This window comes from Vulpes lagopus, chromosome 12 (assembly GCF_018345385.1).
Source record: "Vulpes lagopus strain Blue_001 chromosome 12, ASM1834538v1, whole genome shotgun sequence".
Lineage (NCBI taxonomy): Eukaryota > Metazoa > Chordata > Mammalia > Carnivora > Canidae > Vulpes > Vulpes lagopus.
Window position 1 is genome coordinate 29,157,263 of NC_054835.1, and position 22,150 is coordinate 29,179,412.

A 22,150-nucleotide genomic window follows, 5' to 3' on the forward strand; every position below is an offset into this window, starting at 1 on the left:
CAGGTGGCAGGTGCTACAGTATAAGCCACGCCTGCAGGCCTGGCTGTATTCCTGGCCACTGGTAGGAAGGGATCCCCGTGAAAGGGTGTCGGGCACCTGCTCGGGTGGGAATGCCTAGGGCTCCCCACTCCTTTACTGATAAGAGCTCCCACTTTGAGTATCTACTACTGTATTTTATTGATAGGAAGATGTACATTTTTTTCACACCTTACCATCTCCGAGAGTAGCTCTATCTCACAGTCACTGCAGTAAGAAAGCAGTACAGTTTAATTAACAGCATCTGCATTTTTCTTTCTGAATGTCTGTACAAAGATGCATTTTACTACCCACAGCACCTAGGATTTGAGGAAATACAGCACTGGAGGGGCACAATAAGATTTCATTGATCCTCAACAACCCCATGAAGTGGGAGTTTCCCATACCTCTCTCTGAGGATTGAGTAACTGAAGGACAGAGCTGTTGGCACTTGCCCAAGTCACAGAGCTCATGGGGTGAAGAGTCTCGACCTGGTTCTAAAGTCCCAAGCTCTCCTCACTGGCTTGCACAGCCTCTGCCTTAGTGGAAGCTGGGCTGACACCATCAATTCCAAATAAAGGGCTCTCTGTTTGCCTAGAGGAGGAGGAGGAAAGGCTCTGTGACATGAGGGAAGCCAGTTGAGGTCTGAGGGTTCTGCTTAGTGGCAGCCTCAACAGAGCTACACAGGACAAAGACAAGAAGCAGCAAGGATGTCAGTGGTAGGGGGTGGCCCAGGGAAGGTTAGGACCCAAGGACTCACAGCCTCACCATGACAACATTTCTAACCAACAATTATTTCTTTACTGAAGCTCAAGAAGTCGTAACTTCGACTATGAGAGACAGGGAAAAGGCTGGGGGCAGATGAGTAACCACTCCCCATTCATTCATCACATATCCATATCTCAGTAGGTCCTGAGCCCAGCACTCCTCCTCACACACGCCTGCCTGCACCTGGCCCCTCAGCCAGGCTAGTGGGCTCTCGGGGTTCCACACTAGGGCCTTCAGCCTTCCAAGGCTATTCCTGTCTGGATCACCCTTAGCTTGCTCATCCTTCTTAGCATGGCTAACAGGTCACCTCCACAGGGGGGTATTCCCTGATTCCTCAGACTAATTTCCATCCTTCATTATGTGCTCTTAAAATACTCCAGAACTATTATGAGTAACTAGCTATCTGTAGAATTAGCTGTTAACTGTGGTCACTCTTACTAGACCACAAGGTCCGGAAGACAGGGACCAGTGTTAGCCTAGGGCAGGGCAGGCATGCAGTAGGTGCTCAAAGCCTACTTGCCACAGAGTACCTCCTGCATTCAACAAAGCCTCCCTGCTTTGGCTTCCATTGTGAAACCAGTGGGTGCCCTCTGTTTAGGGGTCCGAGCTTGGGTTCCTGTAGAGATGTGGGCCCCTGGCCCTTGCTTCCATTCTACGGTGAAGAGAATTGCTGCACCTTTGCTCTCTGGCAATTGACATGAGCGAGCTGGCTTTGCTGTACACGACTGCTTCTCCCTGAAGAAAACAGGTCATTCCTCCCAGCATGTAAAAGGCATCGAGTTAGACTCAGAAAGGCACGGGAACTTCCTGAACATCTGATCCTAAAAGGACTCCCATTTTATGCCCCAGGACCTTTATACTCACTGTTAAAAATTCAAGACTCCACAAACTGGCAACTCTTTAAGATTTGATTTTCAAATTTAAAACTATTAGTTCATTCGGAGCTTCTCTTGGTATACAATGTAAGGTAAGGACTACAGAAAGATTATTTTTTAAACAAAAGCTGGACAAATGTCTCATTGTCAATCAGGAGATAATTCCCACTGATTTTTATTTATTTATTCATTTTTTTTTTAGAGAGAGAGCATGAGCAGGATTGGGGTGGGGAAGGGGCAGAGGGAGTGGGCCAGAAAGAATCTCAAGCAGGCTCCATGCTCAGTGCAAAGCCCAACTCGAGGCTCGATCTCACGACTCTGAGATCATGACCTGAACCAAAATCAAGAGTCTGACACTTACCTGACTGTGCTCCCCAGGCCACCCCCACCACTGATTTTTAAAAGTAACTTCTTCATAATGACTACACTCTTACATAGAAATACAATTAGTGCATCTGCTTTCACTTTTTCTCTCAACAGGTGCGTGACTATACACCATACTATTTCATTACTGTAGCTTTGTGCCATGTTCCGCTATTTGGTCAAACTAGTCTTTTCTCATTTCTCTTATCTAGTCTAATGTGTTTCTGCTTCCCAATCTGTGTTAGAATCATTTGGCCAATGCTTAAAGAAGTAAACAGGAATTTCCATTGAAACTCAGTTAAACCTAAAACATTAATTCGGGAAGAAGTAACATCCCCACCACCTTTAGGATTCTTGAGGCATCTCTTTCTGTCTCTCAAGTTCCTTGAACTAACTTTACTGGCTCTTGTTATTTCCTCAGACAAAATAGACACAATTCTTTTTAAGAATGTGTAACATCAAGAAAAAGTTTCATACATTTCAAATGGAGCCAGGAATGATTTAAAAAGCTGTGAATCTGAAAATACATAAAGAGCCGATCAAACAATATAGAAGGGGGACTCGTAGCCAAACCGAATGAAAATCCATTAAAACCAGACAGATCATGTGCCTGAATGGAATTTTACCATTAACTACCATTTATCCCATTTAATTAGTATTTTCCCGACACACAATAACTCGCACTAAAATACCGCTCTCTCGCTTTGAAATTTCTAATTATTGTTGCGACCCACACCATTACGCCTCCCCTCTGCTTTCTCCATTTTTCATGCCATTTCAGTGGCAAGATTTTCAATTATCTACGCAGGACGGACAGAGATACCTTTAAGGAAGGGGCATAATATGCAACTTAATTTCTCTAAAAGCCAGAAGAGATCATTTTTCGTGAGAACAAACTCACTTTGTCTTTCATCATTTTTTTTTCTTTTTGGGCAAATAAGGAGTAAAACAGGCCATTTAAAACATCCATTTAAATGCAAATTCTGATATCCCAAGAGAAAAATGTTAATCATTTAAATAGACAGGATTAGAGCCCACCCTCATCACTTCTCCTCCTCTCCCAAGTTTTAGAAAAATAGAGCCTCTGCCCACATGGGTGAAGCCAGCCAGGAGTCCTCAGGTCTTTAAGAACACCCTGTCCATAGAGAGGCATGAGGCAGAGGGCCAGCTTTCTCCTTTTGAAGAAGGGAGTATAAAGGAGTTAAAATGACATCAAGAACCTCCTATGAGCTAGGCACGAGATAAGATGATTATCTATCTATCTATCTACTTACTTTATCTATCTATCCATCCATCCATCCATCCATCCATCCATCCATCCATCCACCCACCCATCCATCTATCTCTATAATGGTCCAACTATCTTACAAAGGGGTTTACAGGTGAAGGAGATGAAACGCACAAAGGCAGTTTGCCCAACTGTTAGGTGACCCAGTTGGGTGTCTAGGCCTCCGCAGTTCCAAGTCCATGGTGGCTCTGCGGTGTGTCCCCAGGGTCCCGCCTGGACTCACCTAGCATTCCCATGCCAAGCATGAACGCGTCCATGGTATAAGGCAGTCCCCGGGCCCGGCCTCTTGTCCCCGGTGGGAACATGACTTCCTTAGGCTGAGCTTTCTTACATTCTACCTGTTCAACAGAAAGGCGAACAAATGAGATGCAAATGAATGCCACGTAAATGTCAAATGCAGAACCGATCTGGTTACCCGCTAAGGTATTTTTAGCCTTGCTCCTTATTCACTGTAAAAATAGCCATGCCAAGCAAATGGCCTGCAAAACAAATATTTAAGAAAACACGCTACTTGTTGCAAATCCTGCTTTGGAAAATCCTACAAGGGTGAAATTGGGTTTGGAGGGGTGATAAGGACGTGGGCTGAAGCCCCACAGGCATGGGTTCAGAGCTCAGCCTGGAAGGTGAGCAGAAGGCCCCAGAGGTAAGGAGCAGATGGGGCTGCTGGGTGTGTCTGTGAGGACAAAACAACAGCAGCTGGAATAATCCCCCCTGCTCCTTTGGCCCCTTCAGGCCGTGACTCTTCACATCAGCAACCCCCCCATTCTATTTCTTATTAATAAACAGGCCAGTTAGTTTTAGCTCCATTTCACAGATAAGAAAACTGAATGTCAGAAGGCTTGTGTAACGTGCCATAAGCCACAGCCTGGCAGGCACAGGCCTGGAAGCTGGAGTTTTAAAGTTTTTAGGTCGCCGATGCCACCATCTCCGCAGAAGCTGCCCCAGCACGCTCCCGGGAGAACTAATAACATTAAACACTGCTTCTGTCCATCTGGATTACCGGTTTCTCGTTCTGCAGCTACGTCTTCGAGTGGTTGCTAATCTTTCCTGTTTCCTTCTGCCTCCCAAATTTCTTAATCCTATTCTGCTCACACAACCCAGAAACCACTTACTTCACAGCCTTAATGATATAGAATACAAGCTCCAGGAAAGAAGTAAAACTCCAGCCCACGGAAGCATCTACGCTGTTCTCAGGAGCGTGTCTCAGACTCCTGCTCAGTGCTTACTTGCTTTCAGTTTACTGATAAACCTAACACGCATCGTTAGCTGGTGCTAACGACTACTCCATCGATGATGGAGATGGGGTGCCATAGGGTGCCTGGAGTAGCAAAGACTATCAGGGGTGCCTGGAGGGCAGGGGTGCCTGGAGTAGCAAAGACTATCAGCAAGACAGTCTGATCAGTCTGACAGTGAGGGAGGAAAGGCAAGAATCAGGGGCCATATGATACAGGAGCCAAAACCCCACATAGCTCAACAGCTGTTGAGGGACTCACTATCACACAGAAAATCACTATTGTTCCCAAGATGTCTGAGATAGGAAGAAGTTAAAGTGTGTGCCTTATATTGTTTTAAAGGGATCTACATGGGCTATCCATATCAGAGATATAGATGCCTCTCAAATCATCTCATCCCAAATACTTCACAATTAAGAAAATATGTTAGGGGCACCTGGGTGGCTCAGTCGGTTAAGGGTCCAACAGAGACCTAGGCAGAGATGTAGGCAGAGAGAGAAGCTGATTCCCTATGGAGAGCCCAATGTGGGACTTGATCCTAGGACCCTGGGATCACTACCTGAGCCAAAGGCAGACAGACGCTCAACCACTGAGCCACCCAGGCGCCCTCAGCTCAGGTCTTGATCTCAAGGGTCATGAGTTTAAGCCTCGAATTGGGCCCTTCATGCTGGGATGGAGCCTACTTAAAAAAAAAAAAAAATACACACACATATACATACATACATACATACATACATACATACATGGGGCTTGAGGGCTTAAGGCTTGAGGGAAGCTTTAATTACCTAAAATATTAACTCCTCTTTCCTCAGACACCAGATAACACATCTTATTCACGGCTGCTATTTAAAGAATAGCCATGTATACTTTAAAAGGATGGACAAAATGGCTCAACAATCACGCCTGACATGCTTAATACAAAGAGTTTTTATAGTGTAAAAAGAGAGAGATGAGCATCCTGAAATGAAAATGAGTGAAGGACACGAACAAGCAATTTGCAAATGACTCATGAGACATATCTTTCATATCACATGCCACGTATGACATCCTCAAACGAGATATACTGTCACCTATCAGACTGGCCATGACAACAGGATTCCTTGATGTCAGAATCTCTGAGAGTACAGGGAGGAGGGGTGAACTCAGCACATATTTTTTTTGGAGGACAACCCGAAAGAAAAAAAAAAAGCTGACCAAGTATACATCCTTTGATCTAATATTGCTACTTGCAGGAGTTTATCCTGCATGGACATGTGGATAAGGCTACTGCGGTGACAAGCATTGATTATGATTTTTTTTTAAAGGAAATATCCTAAGTGTCCAAGAAGAGGAAGTTAGTTTTGGTTCACCCAAGCTTTACTCAGAGCTGTGAAGCTACAGCAAAGCATGCTGATTATAACATGCAGTGGTATCGGGAAACCCTCAGGTTGGTCACCCTAACGTAAGGGGGAGAAAAGCAAATTACAGTGACTCTGTGGGAAATAATTAAGTGTATATGCATATCATACAGGGGAAAGCATTTTTTTAAAGATTTTATTTGTTTATTCATGAGAAACACTGAGAGAGAGGCAGAGACACAAGCAGAGAGAGAAGCAGGCTCCCTGTGGGGAACCCGATGTGGGACTCAATCCCAGGACCCCAGGATCACAACCTGAGTCAAAGGCAGATGCTCAACCACTGAGCCACCCAGGCGTCCCTACAGAGGAAAATATTAAAAAGACATACCAAAGTCGCCTTAGAGCAACTTTATTCTTTCATTTTATGCTGCATTTTGTTACTGGTGTTTATTTGCTACGTTTTCTGCTCAGGGTATTATTGTAGGTAGGGGTAGGGAAAGTGATTAAAAAGAAATAAACTCATCAGACCTGGGTCTTTCGGACTTCTCTCCTAATCCCAGGGTGACAGTTTGCTCCTAGACGCTATCCTCGGGACTCAGAAGCAGGCTGAGAAAGCTCATTTGCAAGAGCCTGACCGAGCCTGAGAAGATGGGTGTGCTCTGCAGAGGCAGACAGATCATTACACCAGGATCTAGAATAATACTGCTAACCAGCTCACTTCCTAATGGCCCTATCGGTGACAATCTATTGCATTGTCTTATGAAAACCTGCTGCCTGTTCCTAGGCAACCTGATCAACGAAAATTTCAGGTTTATACAGTTTTCATTTAGGGAACATAAAAGGTTAACTGACTGTAATGGGAGTATTTTAAACAAACCCACCTACTCTTCCTCGCACTGAATAAGGCTGGCAGCTCCGTTTAATTCCGCTCTGTCTTTGCTGGCACTGTTTGGGGCAGCACCCACTGCGTGGGTTCTGTCAACCACCCGCCGTGTCAACTGTGAGTGCTCCCCGAGGCCAGGGGCTTTGGCACACGCACTCTCTGGGGGGATCCTGGCACATCCTGGGCACTTGAGTGACAGGGAAAGGTAGCTACCACACCAGGGAGCCTTGGCCTGACTTGCACTGCTGGCTTCTCGAAAGATCTCTTAGGACCAGGAGGCCTGCCCACCCAGCCCCCAGCTCCTCTGAAGACATACAAAACGGGAAAGAGGAATAGCTCCTCTCTGCTTGTATCCTGAGTCCTTGCGGGGGGCCAGGGGCTTGCTGAGCATGAAAAGTACTTCCCTCAGCAGATTGGCAGAAGCCTCACCTCCCCCATCAGACTGTGAGTTCTCAGCGCAGGAGTCAGGGTCTGGCCCTACTTCCCTGGTCCCTCGTGAGGTCCCGTACAGAGCGTGGACTGACACACGACACATGCTCGTTAGGGTCGTGGAGACCTGGTCTTCTTAACCCAACAACGCTGAGGGACTCAATGTGCCCAGTAAGTGCTGGGCTTGGGGGGATGCAGACATGAGTACGGCAAGCCTCCACCTCAAGAGCTCTCGTTCTCTTGAAAAGAACAGGTTCTGTCTTGTTCTCCTAACATTAAGGCAAATACTCATAGGTCAACCTGCCCCCCCGACCCGTTTCATTTCTGGGCCTGCCAGCCTCTGCAGCCTCTTGAGTTAGACCACATTTGGGTCACCCCCACCCCCACTATCCCCACTGGGCCTCATGCAAGTTAGAGAACCGAGCATGAATAACCCGAGTTCCAGTCAGAACCCAAAGGGAGAAAACCAGCCTAAATCTCCCCAGCTCCAGTCACACACTCAGGTCACGAGGCCACACACGACGTCCCATGTATCTACTGCTGTGTACCAAACACCTTCCAAACTTAGTGGCCTCGAGCAACAATCGATCATTCTTTCTCATGCTTCTGTGAGCTGACTGGGCCCAGCGAGGTTCTTGCTTGCAGTCTCTCATGTAGTGGTGGTCAGATGGTGCCTGGGGCTGGAGCCAGACAAAGTCTAGACTCAGCTGGAGGTTCCAGGTGGCTTCTTCTCGCACACAGTGGGTGGGCAGTAGATGCTGGTCAGCTGTGACTGCCATGGAGAGGCGCCTCCTCTTGGCTTCTCCACAGTACTCCCTCTTCTTACACCATGGTGGCTGAGTTCCCAGAGCTCCCAGAGTCTCAGCCTGAGAATTCCAAGAGACCAAGGCAGAGGTTGCACGGCTTCTTACCACCTAGGCTTGAGAGTCACACTGCCACTTCTGTCACATTCTACTGGTTATACCTGGTCAGCCTAGATTTGCTGTGGGAAGGGACCCCACAGGGTGCGCATACCAAGAGGTGAAGCTCACCAGGGCTGTCTTCGGAGACCAATGACCACAAGAGATCAGTGAAGGGCAGTGAGGAAATGGGACCCCATGGCATCCACCATGGGGCACAAGGCAGGCTTGCCTGGCTTCCTATGATAAACAGAAGTAGTGTTCTTCTAGGTGACCAGGCCTCTTGCTCTGGCTGCTTCAGCTCTGCCCCCACAGAACCCTATTTACAGTAAATGTTCCATACCACCAGCACAGCCCTGGTGGCAGCAGATTCTGAGGAAGGAACCATCTCCAAGTCTTGGTCCTTGAATCTCCTCAATCAACAGCTCATACCCCACCCTTAGCAGTTTCTTAAAACGGCTACAGCTTCCAATGATGACTGGAAAAAGCGGTGTGGTTGGAGGAGGAAGAGATTTTGTAGAAACTTCCATTTGGATTTGTGCTTGTAAGAAGCCTCAGAAGTCACCTGTGACCAACTGCTCACATTAGGAAGATGCGGTCTCCATTTTAAGTCTCACAGCTGGCAAAGCCACGAAGCAACCCCACACCAGGGGCCGAATGTCAAGGACATGCCAAACCCCCACAAAGGTAGGTGGGATTTGCTTTAATTTTTCAATCTTCAAAGATGCTGCTTTGCCCCTAGCACACTGGCCTTGGAGAAGAGGGTGTGGCTTCCCCGTAGCCCGCACAGTGATGGGATGAGAAGAATGATCTAGCTGAACCCGCTCTCATGACAGGTTAGGGCAGCAGTATGTTCCTCCAGAGGATGAATCAGAGGCCTGATGTGGGCTTGCATGTTTCTGACCCTCTATGCTGGCTGCTTGTTGAGGTGGGGTGCCTCTGCCCATCACGCTCCAAAGCCACTAAGCAAGGAGGTCTAACTCTTTATGTAGACAGGCTTTCAAAACTTACAGAAGAGATGCAAGGACAGTACAAAGAACTGTTCTGTACCGTTTATATCCGTATCTGTATCTATGCTTATTTTTTCCTGAACCTTTTGAGGGTTAAGGTGCATATGTGGCAGTACACATTTCCTAAACATATTTTCTTTGTAAGTACGGCAGTTAGCTTCCTCAGGACATTTACACACGATACAGTACTTTCATCTCATGCACCTTCCATAGCCTTGTGTCAGCGGACCCCATGATGTCCTTTATAGATAGAAATCCATCTTATAGAACAGGAAGCTGAGGCCCAGGGACATTAGACACTTCACGGTTAGGACCCAGGCCACATGTGCTAAGGTTGGGTATGAAGCTGAGTCTGGGGCAGCCCGGGTGGCTCAGAGATTTAGTGCCACCTTCAGCCCAGGGTGTGATCCTGGAGACCAGGGATTGAGTCCCACGTCAGGCTCTCTGCATGGAGCCTGCTTCTCTCTCTGCCTGTGTCTCTGCCTCTCTCTGTGTGTCTCTCATGAATAAATAAATAAAATCTTAAAAAAAAAAATGAAGCTGGGTCTGTCTACCTAATGCTACCATGGCCCATGCCAGGGCAGCCAGTCCCATGCCACGCCCTCTCTCCTTGGGGGTGGTGGGAGGGAATGCTTAGCATTGGCTTTTGGAGAAGGCACAGGGACTTTCTGCAGTGACGGCTTCCCTGTAGCTACTCTGAGTGGCCGCCCTCACCCAACTGGCCTACAGCCCTTACTGAGACAAGCTCCCTGCTGGGCACCTTTTGGAAGAGGCTGGCAGTCTGAGGACGATGCCAAGGTCTGAGAAGTGAAAAGGTTTTTGTTTTTCCCTGGTTTCTACATAAACAGCCCCAGTCAGCACATGGCCCTGGGGCCAGGAGGGAAACCAGCCTGGCCTCGGTCTGGGGAAACCCAAGCCCTATGGCTGTAGCCTTGATTTACCACCCAGGACAAGGCAACTCTGTGTGGCCTGGAGGCCAGTGTTTGCAGCTTCACTTCTCACCCCACACTGATCACATGAGAAATGATTTACTCCTCCAGGGAGACAGGGGCCCATTTCAAAGAATAAAGTTCACTGCTGTCCAGAGAGACCAGCCTGGACTGACTGGCTGCTGGAAGGGAGAGGAACAGGTCTTCTGGGCTGGAGTGCCTGGCAGGGGCAGCGGTGGAGGGTGGTGACTGGGAGCTCCCATGTGGGCAGCAACCTTTTGTGGAGCTTCCTGAAAGAGGCCTGACTCCGTCTTGCCCCAAGATCAGCTTATCCTCTGACTCAAGCTGCAGCTCCCTCCTCCTTCATCAGTTGGTTTCAAAGCATTCCAGGCCAACACTGCTTCTCTGAAGCCCCAGATTGTCCATCTTCTCTCGCTGATAGGCCCCCAAGCGCTTTCCAGGGAGATGAAGGGAAGGGGAGATGCCACTCCAATGTAAAGACTTGGGGTTCTGCCTGGAGCCTGGCAGCTACCCAGCTCTCTCTGGTAAGGCAGGAGGACTGAGCTGCAGCCCAGAAACCACACCCAGCTCTATGCACAACCTGTGCTGTCCCGTGGCTATGCCCTTCTCCCTCTTGCCCCCTCTGCCAGTCATAAGCCTTTCTGGAGACTCTAGGAGGGAAGGACCCTTCACGGGGCTCTTACAGGTTCCTAACCAAGATTCAGAGGGGACCTGCTCTCAAGGAACCTACAGAGCATGGAAGACAAACGCAAGGTAAACCACTTGGGTGGAAGAACTGAGTCTCTATTGTCCTGCCCTGTGCTCCATGCTGGGAGTTAGCCTCAAAAGCATGGTAGCCATAGAACATGCTAGAGAATGTGCAGGTCACTATGAAATGAAGATGAAAGGCCCTTTATTCAACTATTACTAGGAGTTCCAAGATGGTGGCACTACAGCAGGAACCCAGCGAGGGCTCTTCTGAACACAGGCATCATATCTAGGACGCTGGCCCTGCTCAAGCCAGCTGCTGAATAAGTCGTAGGAGGCTGATGGTGTAGCAAGGTGAGGGTGACAAGAATAGAAACAGCCCATCGAGGAGAGGTGGGAAGGTTGGGAGGGAAGGAAGGACCACGGTCCTCCTCAATGTGGAGCTCACGCTGGAGATGGACCCACTAGGCATCTCCCTCTGAGTGATCTACAGAGTCAGGTTGCCTCATCTGGATTCTAACGTCTGCTCCAGGGTTCCCATTCCATCCAGTTGCTGTATTTGTCCAGAGCCAACGGCAAGATGGAGTCATGACCAGCATGTGTGTATGGCTGGATGGGCCAGGCCTGAGACACCATTATGGGAGGGGCAGCAATCACACCCAGAAATCCTGGCAGCCTCACTGGGAAGACCCAGCCTGTGACTCCAGCAGGGAGGGTGTTTCACCATCCTGCCATACCTGCCCCCAGCCAGCACCAGCCCTCCAGCCTCTGCAGACTTGGGGAGGCCTCCAAGCTGGGCACTGTCAGTACCAAGAGGCGAGCAGAAGGGAGTTCTGTGTTCTGTCTTCCCGCCTCTCCCTTCCCAGACATCTCAATCGGGCACCGTGCTCATAGATGGACACTGGCCTGTGGCCATATACTAGAGGACCCACTTGTACAGGACAATTTGTCTTGCTCTATTGCAAAAGGGTCCTCACAGATATGGAGCCTCTCATGGAGTTTCTGGAAGAAGCAGCTACTGTAAAGCCCTCCCCGCCCAAAAAAAAGAAAGACTAGCTTAGACAGGCAAAGGCCGTCAGCAGAAATATCCACCTTCCAAGGATGCATCTTTGCCATAAACGGCCCAGACCCATTTGTGAGAAGCACTGAGAGTCCCACAGGACATATAATCTTGACTTTTTCCCCAGTCAGCAGGATTACTGTAGCGAGGAAGGAACAAACTGTTTATGGAACACTCCTCCTATGCCAGGCATGGCCACAACATCCTGAGGTAGGTGTGTGTGTGTGTGCACATACATGATCTCATGTGTTTTATGTGTACACAGTGATGTATACACATCATGTATATAAGGCACAGCGTCTGGCACACAGAGGTCCTCAGAGAATGCCCAATGCTCTCCATACCCTCATTAATCAGCTCATTTCCTCTGAACTGGCCTAATTAGCCCTGAAGTCAGCACAGGAAGGAAAATGGAGGTTCTGAGGCAATGATCTGCCCAAGGTCACACAGCCAGGTAATGACACAGCTACGGCTCTGTCCCAGGTCCCCCTCTCTGGGCCACCAGCCACCCCGGTGCGGCCCTCACAGCCCTTCCCCACTACCTTCTATCTGGCCTTCAAGGCCCATTGGCATGCTACTCCTTCCACAAAACCATCCCCAGTCCTAGTTCCAGAATTAATTTCATCCGCTGTTTCCTCTGTTTTATTAAAATCCGCTATGACAACGTGAAGGAGGTTATAAACCAATACTATTAGCGCCTCCTGGTTAGTTAGCAAGCACGGGCTAGGAGCGGACACAGAGATGAATTCAAGAGGACGTGGCTCTTCCTCGGAGGGGTTCAGAGTATGGGAAAGGAGTGCAGAGGAGCTACTCCCCAACATGTGCCCCTGTGACAGCAGCCCCCCACTCCCCCTGGATCTGAGGGTGGGGGCTTGTCCTTTCCACCAGCTCTAAAGCTCGCCTCTGCTCACCAGCGCTGAGTGGGAACCAGCTGCCTGACTCCTCTGCACCTCAACGTTCTCATCTGTAAAACAGAGTAACAGTGGCACCCGCCCCCCAGGGTTGCAGCGAGCTAATAAATCAAACCAGCTAATCCCATAAGCGCGCCGGCTGGATAAAGTTGATCGTGTCACACATGAATCTTTGCCACGGGAGCCTAGCTGAGCATCTCTGAAGGTGATAAAGCCGGTTCACGCCTGTGTTTCTGTCCCAAAGCCTAGGGAGCAGAGAGGAAGAAGGTGGCTGCCACCCTCCAGCCTGGCAAACTCCGGGCACGCTGCCACCAATCTTCTCCCTGCTGCCCCCACCTCCTGGCCCTGTAGGCCCCGTCTTCCTGCTTTCATCAGCAAGGTGTGCAAAAGGAGCTTCGCCGGCTGCACTATTTGGGGAAAAAGCTGATGGTGGCAGCAGCAGCTGCTCTTTTTATTTCTGGGAACCTACAAGGACATTTCAAAGTGAAAAGAAACCTCTGCCTCCAGCAGGTGCCACAAATGCGGCCACAGGGCTGGGTGCTTACCCTAGCCCAGGGTGGGTGTTGCCAGAGACCCTGCACCAAGCCCAATTTAATTTCTCTATTTCAAAGAGAGAAAGCAAGCGAAAGAAAAAAATAAAAAATAAAAGTGTGGCCAAGCATTAGCTTGCACCTGCCTGGGAAGTTGGGCAGAGAAGCTGTGAAAGTCAAAAGAACAATAGGCCCCAGAGAAGGCGTGCAGAGAAAGGGGAGCAGCTTCCTCCAGTGGTCTTCATTCCCCCTGCTGAGCTCACACCCTGTGGGTGGTGCGCAGGGAACAGCACATGTTGGCAAATCCAGAGGGGCTGGGTGCCAAGATAATGGAGAAGGAAGGACCCTGTCCTCCCCACACTCCTGCAATGACCTTCCCAGAGGTTGGATGAAGGGCGAAGGAGCTAGAACTCAGGCAACCTCCCCGCTGGCCGAATTAGTTCTGCCTAAAGAGCAACATTTACCACCCAACACCCCAGCCTCCCCACACCCTCCTCCAGCAGCACACAAATCCCTCTCTCCGCAGGAACAGAGCCGGTACACAAACATGTGCGTGCCTGATGCAGGGGTGGGGGGCGCAGGACCTCCCTCTCGCTCGTAAACACGAGGTTCATTTATTAAGTGCCTCTCTGGCATTTCCTTTTTTGCCTTCATCCTGCTTGTTTAATATTGCATTTGACATTCTCATTTTATAAATGGTAACAGAAGCAGAATGGATGGCTAAAATTAGCTTACGAGTAAGGAGGATGCTGCAAATAGGGTGGTGAACACAGAAGCCTAGTTAATTCCACCCACATTACCCTGCCCCCGTCCCCCACTCCCGGGCTGGCTCCCGATCAGCTCTTAGTCGTCAAGTCTTCAAGCTGTGGAAGAGTGGTCTGAGGGAGGGGACGTGCACCCACTCACAGGGTGCCCCTGATAGGTGGCAGCGCCTCATGCCAACCCTAGCTGGGGCTTCCATGGACCACCTGGCCCAACACCTGACCTGAGAGGCCAACCAGGGCTCTCCTGCTCTCTTGTCCTCCTGCCCCCGCTATCCCCATAAGCGCCTTCGTTCTGCGGGTGAATCCCCAGGTGTGCCCTGGGCTGAAGGTGGCAATCCTGAGAGCTCACCATGCTTTGCTTTTTGAAGGGGGTTTTTTGGAACCTCCCCAATGGAGGATTCAGCTGAAGGGCTGAGTCCACCTCTCTAAGGGCCTAGGAAATCGGCCTCCCCAGGGACCTAGGAAATCACTTCAGCAGAGCCCCTTCTACTCTGCTCTGCAGGATGCGTACCTTCTCTCCTTGGGACCACCTCTCAGCCAGAGCACAGCGAGTACCCATCCCAGAGCCTCCTCTCTGCCCATGTCTGTACCCTTGCACTCTGCTGACTTGTAATCTGTCGGGATCCCTTTACCTTTTGATTACATATTTGTTCAGTAAAATGATTCTAAGAATAATGATAGTGATGACAACTAACAATAACAGCAAAAAAGCCTATTGCTTTGATAGAACATATGGTGGCTGGTAAAAAAAAAGTGGTCCCGAGTCCTAACTCCCAGCAGTCCCTGAGAGAGATGCCATCCTTACCTGTCTGAGGGGGAGCCAAAGCACAGGTGATGAGTAACGTGCCCAAAGTCACAAAGCCTAGCAGTGAGGAGCTCGGCATGCTGTGGGGCATCGGGCAGGGAGGGATTTGTGGCCTCTCGGGTTGACAGCACCCTGTTCTGACCGTTCCTTCGGTCCCTACCTGCGCAGTGCTTGCGGTCTCCCTAAGAATGAAGGCACGGATACTCTCTGCTTGCTACTATCCCAAGCCCCAGCATCTGTTTGGGGGTACTGCTGACCCTCTCTGCCTCAGGCTATTAAAATGCCTCAGCAGTGGATTTAAGTGAGCTCTTGGCTAAAAGCCTTTCCTTGGGCCCCTTGAGATAAGCAGACCACACCTGCTCCGAGCTACCTCATATAGGCCAGGAGCTGAAACTGGCCCACAAGGCAAATCCACCTGCTGCTTGTTTTTTATAAATAAGGTTTTTATGTGAACACAGCCACACCCACTCACATATCATCAGTGGCTCCATGCTGTTCTAGGATGGCAGAGACCTAGGGCCCTGAAAGCCTAAAATATTTACTGTCTGGCCCTTTACAAAGTTTTTTGGCCCTTGGTTTAGGCCAAATGGAAGAAACTTGAGGATACCAATGGGGTTTGGGGGAGGGCGATTCTTTCAAGGTTACCAGATTATAGATTCTCTACACCAGAGCAGTCCAAGAGCTCCCAGGGTCAGGAGCTGAATCAGGGCCTTCAATAAGCTGCAAAGGACAGTGGTTGCTATCCTTCTCAGCTCAGAGGAGGAAACAGGTGCAGACAGGTGGGGTATTCACCTGGTCACAAAGCAACCAGTGATGGATATGGGGTTCAGCCTCAGGTCCACATGTTCTAAAGCCCTGAGTGCCTCAAAGTGACCCAGGAGATACTGTTTTGGGGACAAGGACATGTACACATTACTTGGGGGATCTAGCTCATCACTCTAGTGGATGTGCCTCAAACATCTAGAGTTGATGCTCCCAGACCCTTGTCAGAGTGGAAGGGCATGCCAGCACCAGAGGTGTGGCCCCAGCATGGATGGCTTCCTGAGACGGGGGTGCAGGGGAGAGAGAGGCCTGGTGTTCATGTGTACAAAGGGACAGCAGCAGGCTGGCCTGGGGATCCCATGCCAGGCTGGCTCATCCAGCTCCATGCTCCTGGGGCCTCAGCCCTCACTAAGGGTCCCTTCCTTCTGACACTTGACCATTTATGACCGTCCCACAGCTCCGATCATTAGCAGTGATCTTTGCCTGGGGCTTCCCAGACTTTAAATGTGCACACACACCACTAGGGACTTGTCAAAATGCAGATTCTGATTCACTAGCTCTGGGGGTTGGGCCTGAGACTCTGCATTCCTAATAAGCTTGCAAAATGCTAGGCAATTTCCAAATTCAGATCACCTCAATAGAACAAGGGAAAGGACTATTTAAGGAATCCTATAGTAATCCGTGCACAAAGCAAATAAAAACTCATCTTTGCTACTTAAACCAACCCAGATTTTTCAATTCATGAGGTTTTGCCCTAAGGAGGCAGCAGAGTATATTGGGAAGAACACAGGGTTGAGGCAAAAACAACACCGGTTCAAATCCCAGCTCTGCCAATTAGAACTATGGACTGTGGAAGTCCCTTCACCACTCTGAGCTCCAAAGCCCACTCTAGAATGGGACGATTGCCACGTGCATGTACAGCACCATTCCAGTACCTGGCAAGTGCCAATGTCCTGTTGGTGAATCAGGTGTCAGAAGAAGCGCCCTCGTTCTGGCACCCATCAGACTGTACCCCCTATTCTCCCCCAGCGAGGCTCTCTGGTTCCATCTGAGGTTGGGGACCGAGCTAGGCCCCTGAGAAAGCCCAGAGTAGGTGTCGCCCACCACCTCCCTCCTGCGGCTGCGAGCTTGCCGGGAGGCTGTACTGGCTGGCAGCACATCAAGCCCACATCCCTACTCCTGGGGTGGGGGGGCTGCTCCAATCAGGGGCGCGTGGCTGGAGGCGTCAGTGGCTGTACCTGTCCTGGGGCTCGTGGAATGGCCGGAGAGGAAGCTCTCTCTGGAGAGTCACCAGGTGGCTCTGCCGGTGAATTTATGTGTGTTTATTGATAAAGACATGTTTGTGCTTTACTCTGACCCACATCAAGACGGGGGAAGGGGCTGAGTCCTGGCTGTCCTGGGTCAGCCCCTGAGCTCAGCAGGCGGCCAGCTGTCCCCAGCATCTGTGGCTTACCTGCCTCTAGGGCAGTGGGGGAAGAGGCCCAGAAATCTGTTGTGGCCAATGGGAACTGCTTCTGCCCAAGCTTGGCCCTTCATCCCAGCTGGGGATCCAGCGGGTAAGCCCATCTCCTCTGCCCTTCTCTTAGGAGAACATGGGAGTCCCATGAGCCACGACACGGCTGACTGGGAGGGGGCGGTCAGTGGTTCTGGAAGGCTGTTGTCCAGCGAGATGACCTTTAAAGTACCATTCAGCCTGGAGGGGCTACTTGTTTACTGGGCACCAATGGGAGTTCTGGACTTTAGCTTTCTACACTTGAACTCTGGTGCTGCCTCTTGCAGAGTGTTTGGCCCTGGGAAAACTGCTTCTCTCTTTGCCTCACTTACTTACCAGTAAAATGGGGGATAATAATCAGTATCTACATCAAAGTGTAGAATAGAAGAGATGCATAAAGTGAGCTCTCAGCAGAGTATGCAGCTGGCACTAAAAAATGTGAACTATTTGTGGGATCTCTGTAGGGAGGGTGCCATGGGGGTCTTTTTTGGTTCTCCCCCTGCCACCACCACCATGGAGGTGACCTCTTTAAGGGAGGGTCTGTATGGGAACAGGGACAGAGTTGTTGTGATCCCAGCTTCCTGACAGCAGCTACCCTGAGCCTCAGCAGACAGGAGGGCTTGTGCCTGCTGCAGGCTCTCTCAGATGCCGGGGAAGGACCCTCATTTAAAAAAAAAAAAAATACCCAAGAGATTCACCAACCAAATTAGATGGGAAATGGCTTTGGGAATTATGATGCACCTCCCTGTCACGTGGTTCCTCCTGTAATCCTTTATTCATTCCACAATTATTTATACAGGGCCCACGGAGCGCCAGCCAGAGGAGTACTGGATTAAGACGAAGAAGATTTGGATTCAAGTCCTATCTTCGTGACTCATCAGCAGAAAGACCTTTCTTATCTGTGAATGAGAAAATGGTAGCTCCAGGCACATTCCGGGGGCGGTGTGGTAATCTCTCCCCGCAGAATTCCGGGAGATTGCCAGGCTTCCAGGAGATGGGTCTTTACAGCTTTGCGCGCAGTCCAGTTTACAAAACACTCCTACGGACCTTCTAACAACTGTCCCGGTTTCTGCTTGGCAGTCTCTGCGTTCTCAGCATCTTTCCAATCCTTCATTTGAATTCTGTCCATAGCACAGTTTAAATCCATTTCCTTTTCTGTGGCCTCAGAAGTAGAAACCAGGATCACAGAATCCTCAGCAATCCAGGCTTCTTCAGAGGAGGACAGCTTGCTGGAGAGGTCCTCTCAGTGACTACGACACGGCCGATGGCAAGAGCTCCCGGTTATCAATGTGTTTGGCCTTTGCTGCTGGTACCTCCCTGAGGCCCAGTGACCCCACCAGCTGGTCACCACGGGGCCTGCTATCTTGGAGCCCAGCAAGGCCTGGTGATCTTCCAATGGCCTCTTCCAGTACTGGATTTCCCCTTTAGAGCCGGTGACTGGTGGGCCAGGGCTTGTTGGGTTTAGGGGCACCTCTAGAGCGTGTATGTGATCCTCACTACTCTGTGCCCACCCCTTCTCTTGTCCGCTTCCATTTCTGCTATACTGTTAAAGATCAAGTACCAGAGGCATCTGGGTGGCTCAGTGGTTGAGCGTCTGCCTTTGGCTCAGGTCATGATCCTGGGGTCCTGGGATCGAGTCCCGCATCAGGCTCGCTGTGGAGAGCCTGCTTCTCCCTCTGCCTATGTCTCTGTCTTTCATGAATCAATAAAATCTTAAAAAAAAAAAAAAAAAAAAGACCAAGTACCAGCCTTGGTTTCAAAAGAAAACAGAAACGTTACCACTAGGAGAACAGTTACCTGCATGTACCACAGTCAGCCTCCAGCTGGGTGGAAAAGAAGGTGACAAGTGTGAAATGACTGGGGACAGACCTCTTTGGCTTCAAGCTACCCATGGGGATGAAACTCTACCTTCTGATTATCCCCCTAGGTCAACTGGGGATTTAACCTCAAACCCCCAAGCTCGAAACAACTATCTGTGTCATTCATCTGGCAGCTGGTAAGCTCAAGACCTGGGTTCCTTTACTGTTGGGGGAGCCCTGGAGCCGATTCCCCTGGACCTCAGTTTCCCCACTGGAACACTGAGGAGAACAAAGCTCTTTCTCACTTGTGTTTCAGGCTTGTTTGAAAGCCAGTCTGTACTGAAGGGCCTCACATATGCATTCAAGGCAGCACACAGCACAGTCTCTTGCCCATCTACACTGGGCCTTCCTGATGAACCGTTAAGTCCTGGCAGGATGGGAATGGTGTCTGCCAATGCTCTCAGATGACTCTCTCACTCTCTGCTGCCCAGGCAGCCCTCAGTGGAGCCCGTCAACAGCATGCCTGGCTAGGAGAAACGAGGCCTCTGGGCACTGGAGTTACATTTCCTTTTAAGCCCCCTATCTCTCTAGTTTTAAAAATAGCAAGTAGCAATCTACCAAAGGAGAGAAGTACCAACTGGAAGGCACTGAGTTGGGGGCGCAGAGGGGGAGGGCAGTGCAGAGAATGCCGAGGAAGGGGTCCGTGTGATTCCTCCACATTTATCTCCCCCATACCATTTTAATGCCTGAGCTGACACCACCAACCTACAGTATGCAAAGAAACAGCATTTTCATTTCAGATGCCTATGATGGTTAGGAACAATATGAACAATATTATTTTAGTGCCCTGGGAAAAAAATTAGCAAGTCAAATATTGAATCAGGCCTGTAGCACCACATGCTAAGCAGACTGCTTTGATCTTATCCCCACTAAAAGCTCTATTATTGAATTTAAAGTCAGTGAACACGTATCAGACCAATATACAATGCACATCTGAACACATGTTTCAGAAGCCAGGAATGTTTTGACTAAAGGAAGAAAATACCAAAGTTACAACTATAATTGAAACACAAATTTGCCCTCCCCCTTCTCTTGGGTCTGGAAGCAATGCTGGTCGACCAAACTATTTTGGCTCCAAAGGGCCTGCTGATGGCTCCAGAAACACCTGCTGAGCTCTCATATTTCTGGAATCTACAAGAACCGGGTTTCTCACCCCTCTTCTCAATTTGAAGGAGTCTGAGACGTCAAGCAAGCCAGTGTGCACATGGTCTACATGGTATGGCACCCTCTGGTGGCCACTTCTCTGGGAGGCCTACCTGGCTCCCCCAGCTTGCAATGATCCAACCCTCTTCCCTGAGTGAGGAAAGAGGACCTTTAAAGAGCCAAATGAGGGATAGAAGAAGATGCTCATGAGGGTAAAATCCAGCTAGTCGATCAGAAGGGGAGAAGGTTAATTAACCAGTGGGGCCCAAAGGGAGAATGAATTTGGGTGGGAACCTTCCTACCTAGGATATACGTCCTCAAAAAGCCAAAACAAACAGCAAACACATTCCCTAAGCCGCAGGTCAGCAAATTATAACACACAGGCCAAATATGGTGCCCCTGCTGGCTTTTGTATCTACAGCCTGAGAGTCAAGAATGGTTTTTGTACTTTAAAACGGTAAAAACATAAATACATAAATCAATATTTTGCAACATGAGAATTATAGGAGATTTCAGCATCGGCGTCCGTAAACAGAGCCTTATGGAACCGCGGCCTTACTAGTGCGGGGACTGTCCTTGCATGCCTTTGCACTTCAACCTCGGAACTGAGAGGCCGCGACAGGTGGCTGCATGGCCTGCAAAGCTGAAAATATTTATGACTCGGCTCTTCACCAAAAGTCTGTCAACTCTGGTCGTTGACAGGACCGAACCCTCAGAGCCTCATCCCCGTGCCCACCCTGCCCGGCTTCTTGCATGATGACGTGGGCCATGGAAGTCTGCAAGACAAAGCTGTGCACGTGTGGTGGTGGTGGGGTAGGGTGGGGGGGGGCATCACATGCATCAGAGCGTGACCCCTAAACTTACCATTTTATTATTGATTTCATGGAAATGAATCTCACAGACTTTCTCCACAACATCTTCATTCTCAAACGTGACAAAGCCAAACCCTACAGAAAAAAGGAGAAAAAACAGAAACAAAAAACAGAGGGGGTGGTGAGTTCAGTTCTGGCCGGCCACATGTTTTTCTTTGATGTCCTGCGGCAGTGACAGGCTCCTGATCTGAGGGTCGGGGGCCGGATCCCTGGGAAGGGCCTCGAGGTGGAGGAAATGATTTCTAATTTGTCCCGAGCACCCTCCCGACAGTGAGGAAAAGTTAATGATTTCACCCACATGCAGCGGGCGCTGCACGGTTTACATTTGCCCGGAAGCAAACAAGAAATGCACTCGTCTGTTTTCACAAGGGTCGGAGCCCCACGGCTCCCGCGGAGGCGGGTGGGGGGGGGCCTTCCCGGGCCTCGGCAGCAGGGATCCCCGTGGGCCCTCTCTGCGCTGGAATGGCCAGCCCTCGGGGCGGCCTCCAGACGGAGGTGGTTATTTGTCCTTTTCTTCCTGAATTACTTCCTCTAATACCTCATCAGGACATCCTGAGGCCTGGAAGAAACTATTAAAAGTTGCAGGCCTCTGTTCCACGCAGGCATCCTTTTTCTACCGCTGCTTCCAAAGCGCGGCGGATCTAGAGCAGTTTAAGACTGTTTGATGCCCGCTGTCAGCCCGTCAGCTCTCCGCCGCATCTACTCGGCTGGAGACCGCCTTTGCTAGACGAGCCGTACTGGAGAATTTTGGCAGGCGACCGCTGCTCGCCATCCTCAGTTGCTCTGCTACCCTCCTGCCCCCTCGCTTTCTTCTCCCCCCGCCCCGGACGGGGTTCCAGTCGGCTGCCCACCTGCGACCCCACTCGGTGGGCGCTGCTTGAACACATGGCCCCACTCACAGGACGGCACCCCGCCTCGGACGAAACGCGGCTGCGGGGTCAGCAGGCACCCCGCGAGGGAACACGCGTGCCGTGGGTGCAGACGCCCTGATGGGGAGGCAGCAGGCCTGACTCTGCACATGTGAACTTATGTGTCATCCTAGGAAGCCCCTTCCCCGCTCCGCACCCTGGGCTTTGCACCTGGAGAGGGAGATGGGGAGGCTGACCACCTCCTCAGGTGGCAGCCCCAATCAGGATTTTTCTTTTTTTAATTTTACTTAAATTCAATTTGCCAACATATAGTGTAACACCCAGTGCTCATCTCATCCTGTACGCTT

At 50.1% G+C, this 22,150-nt stretch overlaps 1 protein-coding gene across 12 annotated transcripts in view; it reads right to left on the reverse strand.

Moving 5' to 3' along the window:
* MSI2 (musashi RNA binding protein 2) overlaps positions 1–22,150 on the reverse strand; it is a 387,083-nt gene that overhangs the window by 54,430 nt on the left and 310,503 nt on the right. For all 12 annotated transcript variants that reach the window (XR_005982997.1, XR_005982998.1, XM_041724104.1 and 9 more), the window contains exons 8-9: positions 20,927–21,009; positions 3,533–3,647 (exon numbers count right to left, since the gene is read on the reverse strand). Coding sequence is in view for 10 of the 12 variants with exons in the window: in XM_041724104.1 (XP_041580038.1) it covers positions 3,533–3,647; positions 20,927–21,009 (198 nt within the window). In the remaining 2 variants the exon portion in view is untranslated. The remainder of the gene's footprint in view (positions 1–3,532; positions 3,648–20,926; positions 21,010–22,150) is intronic.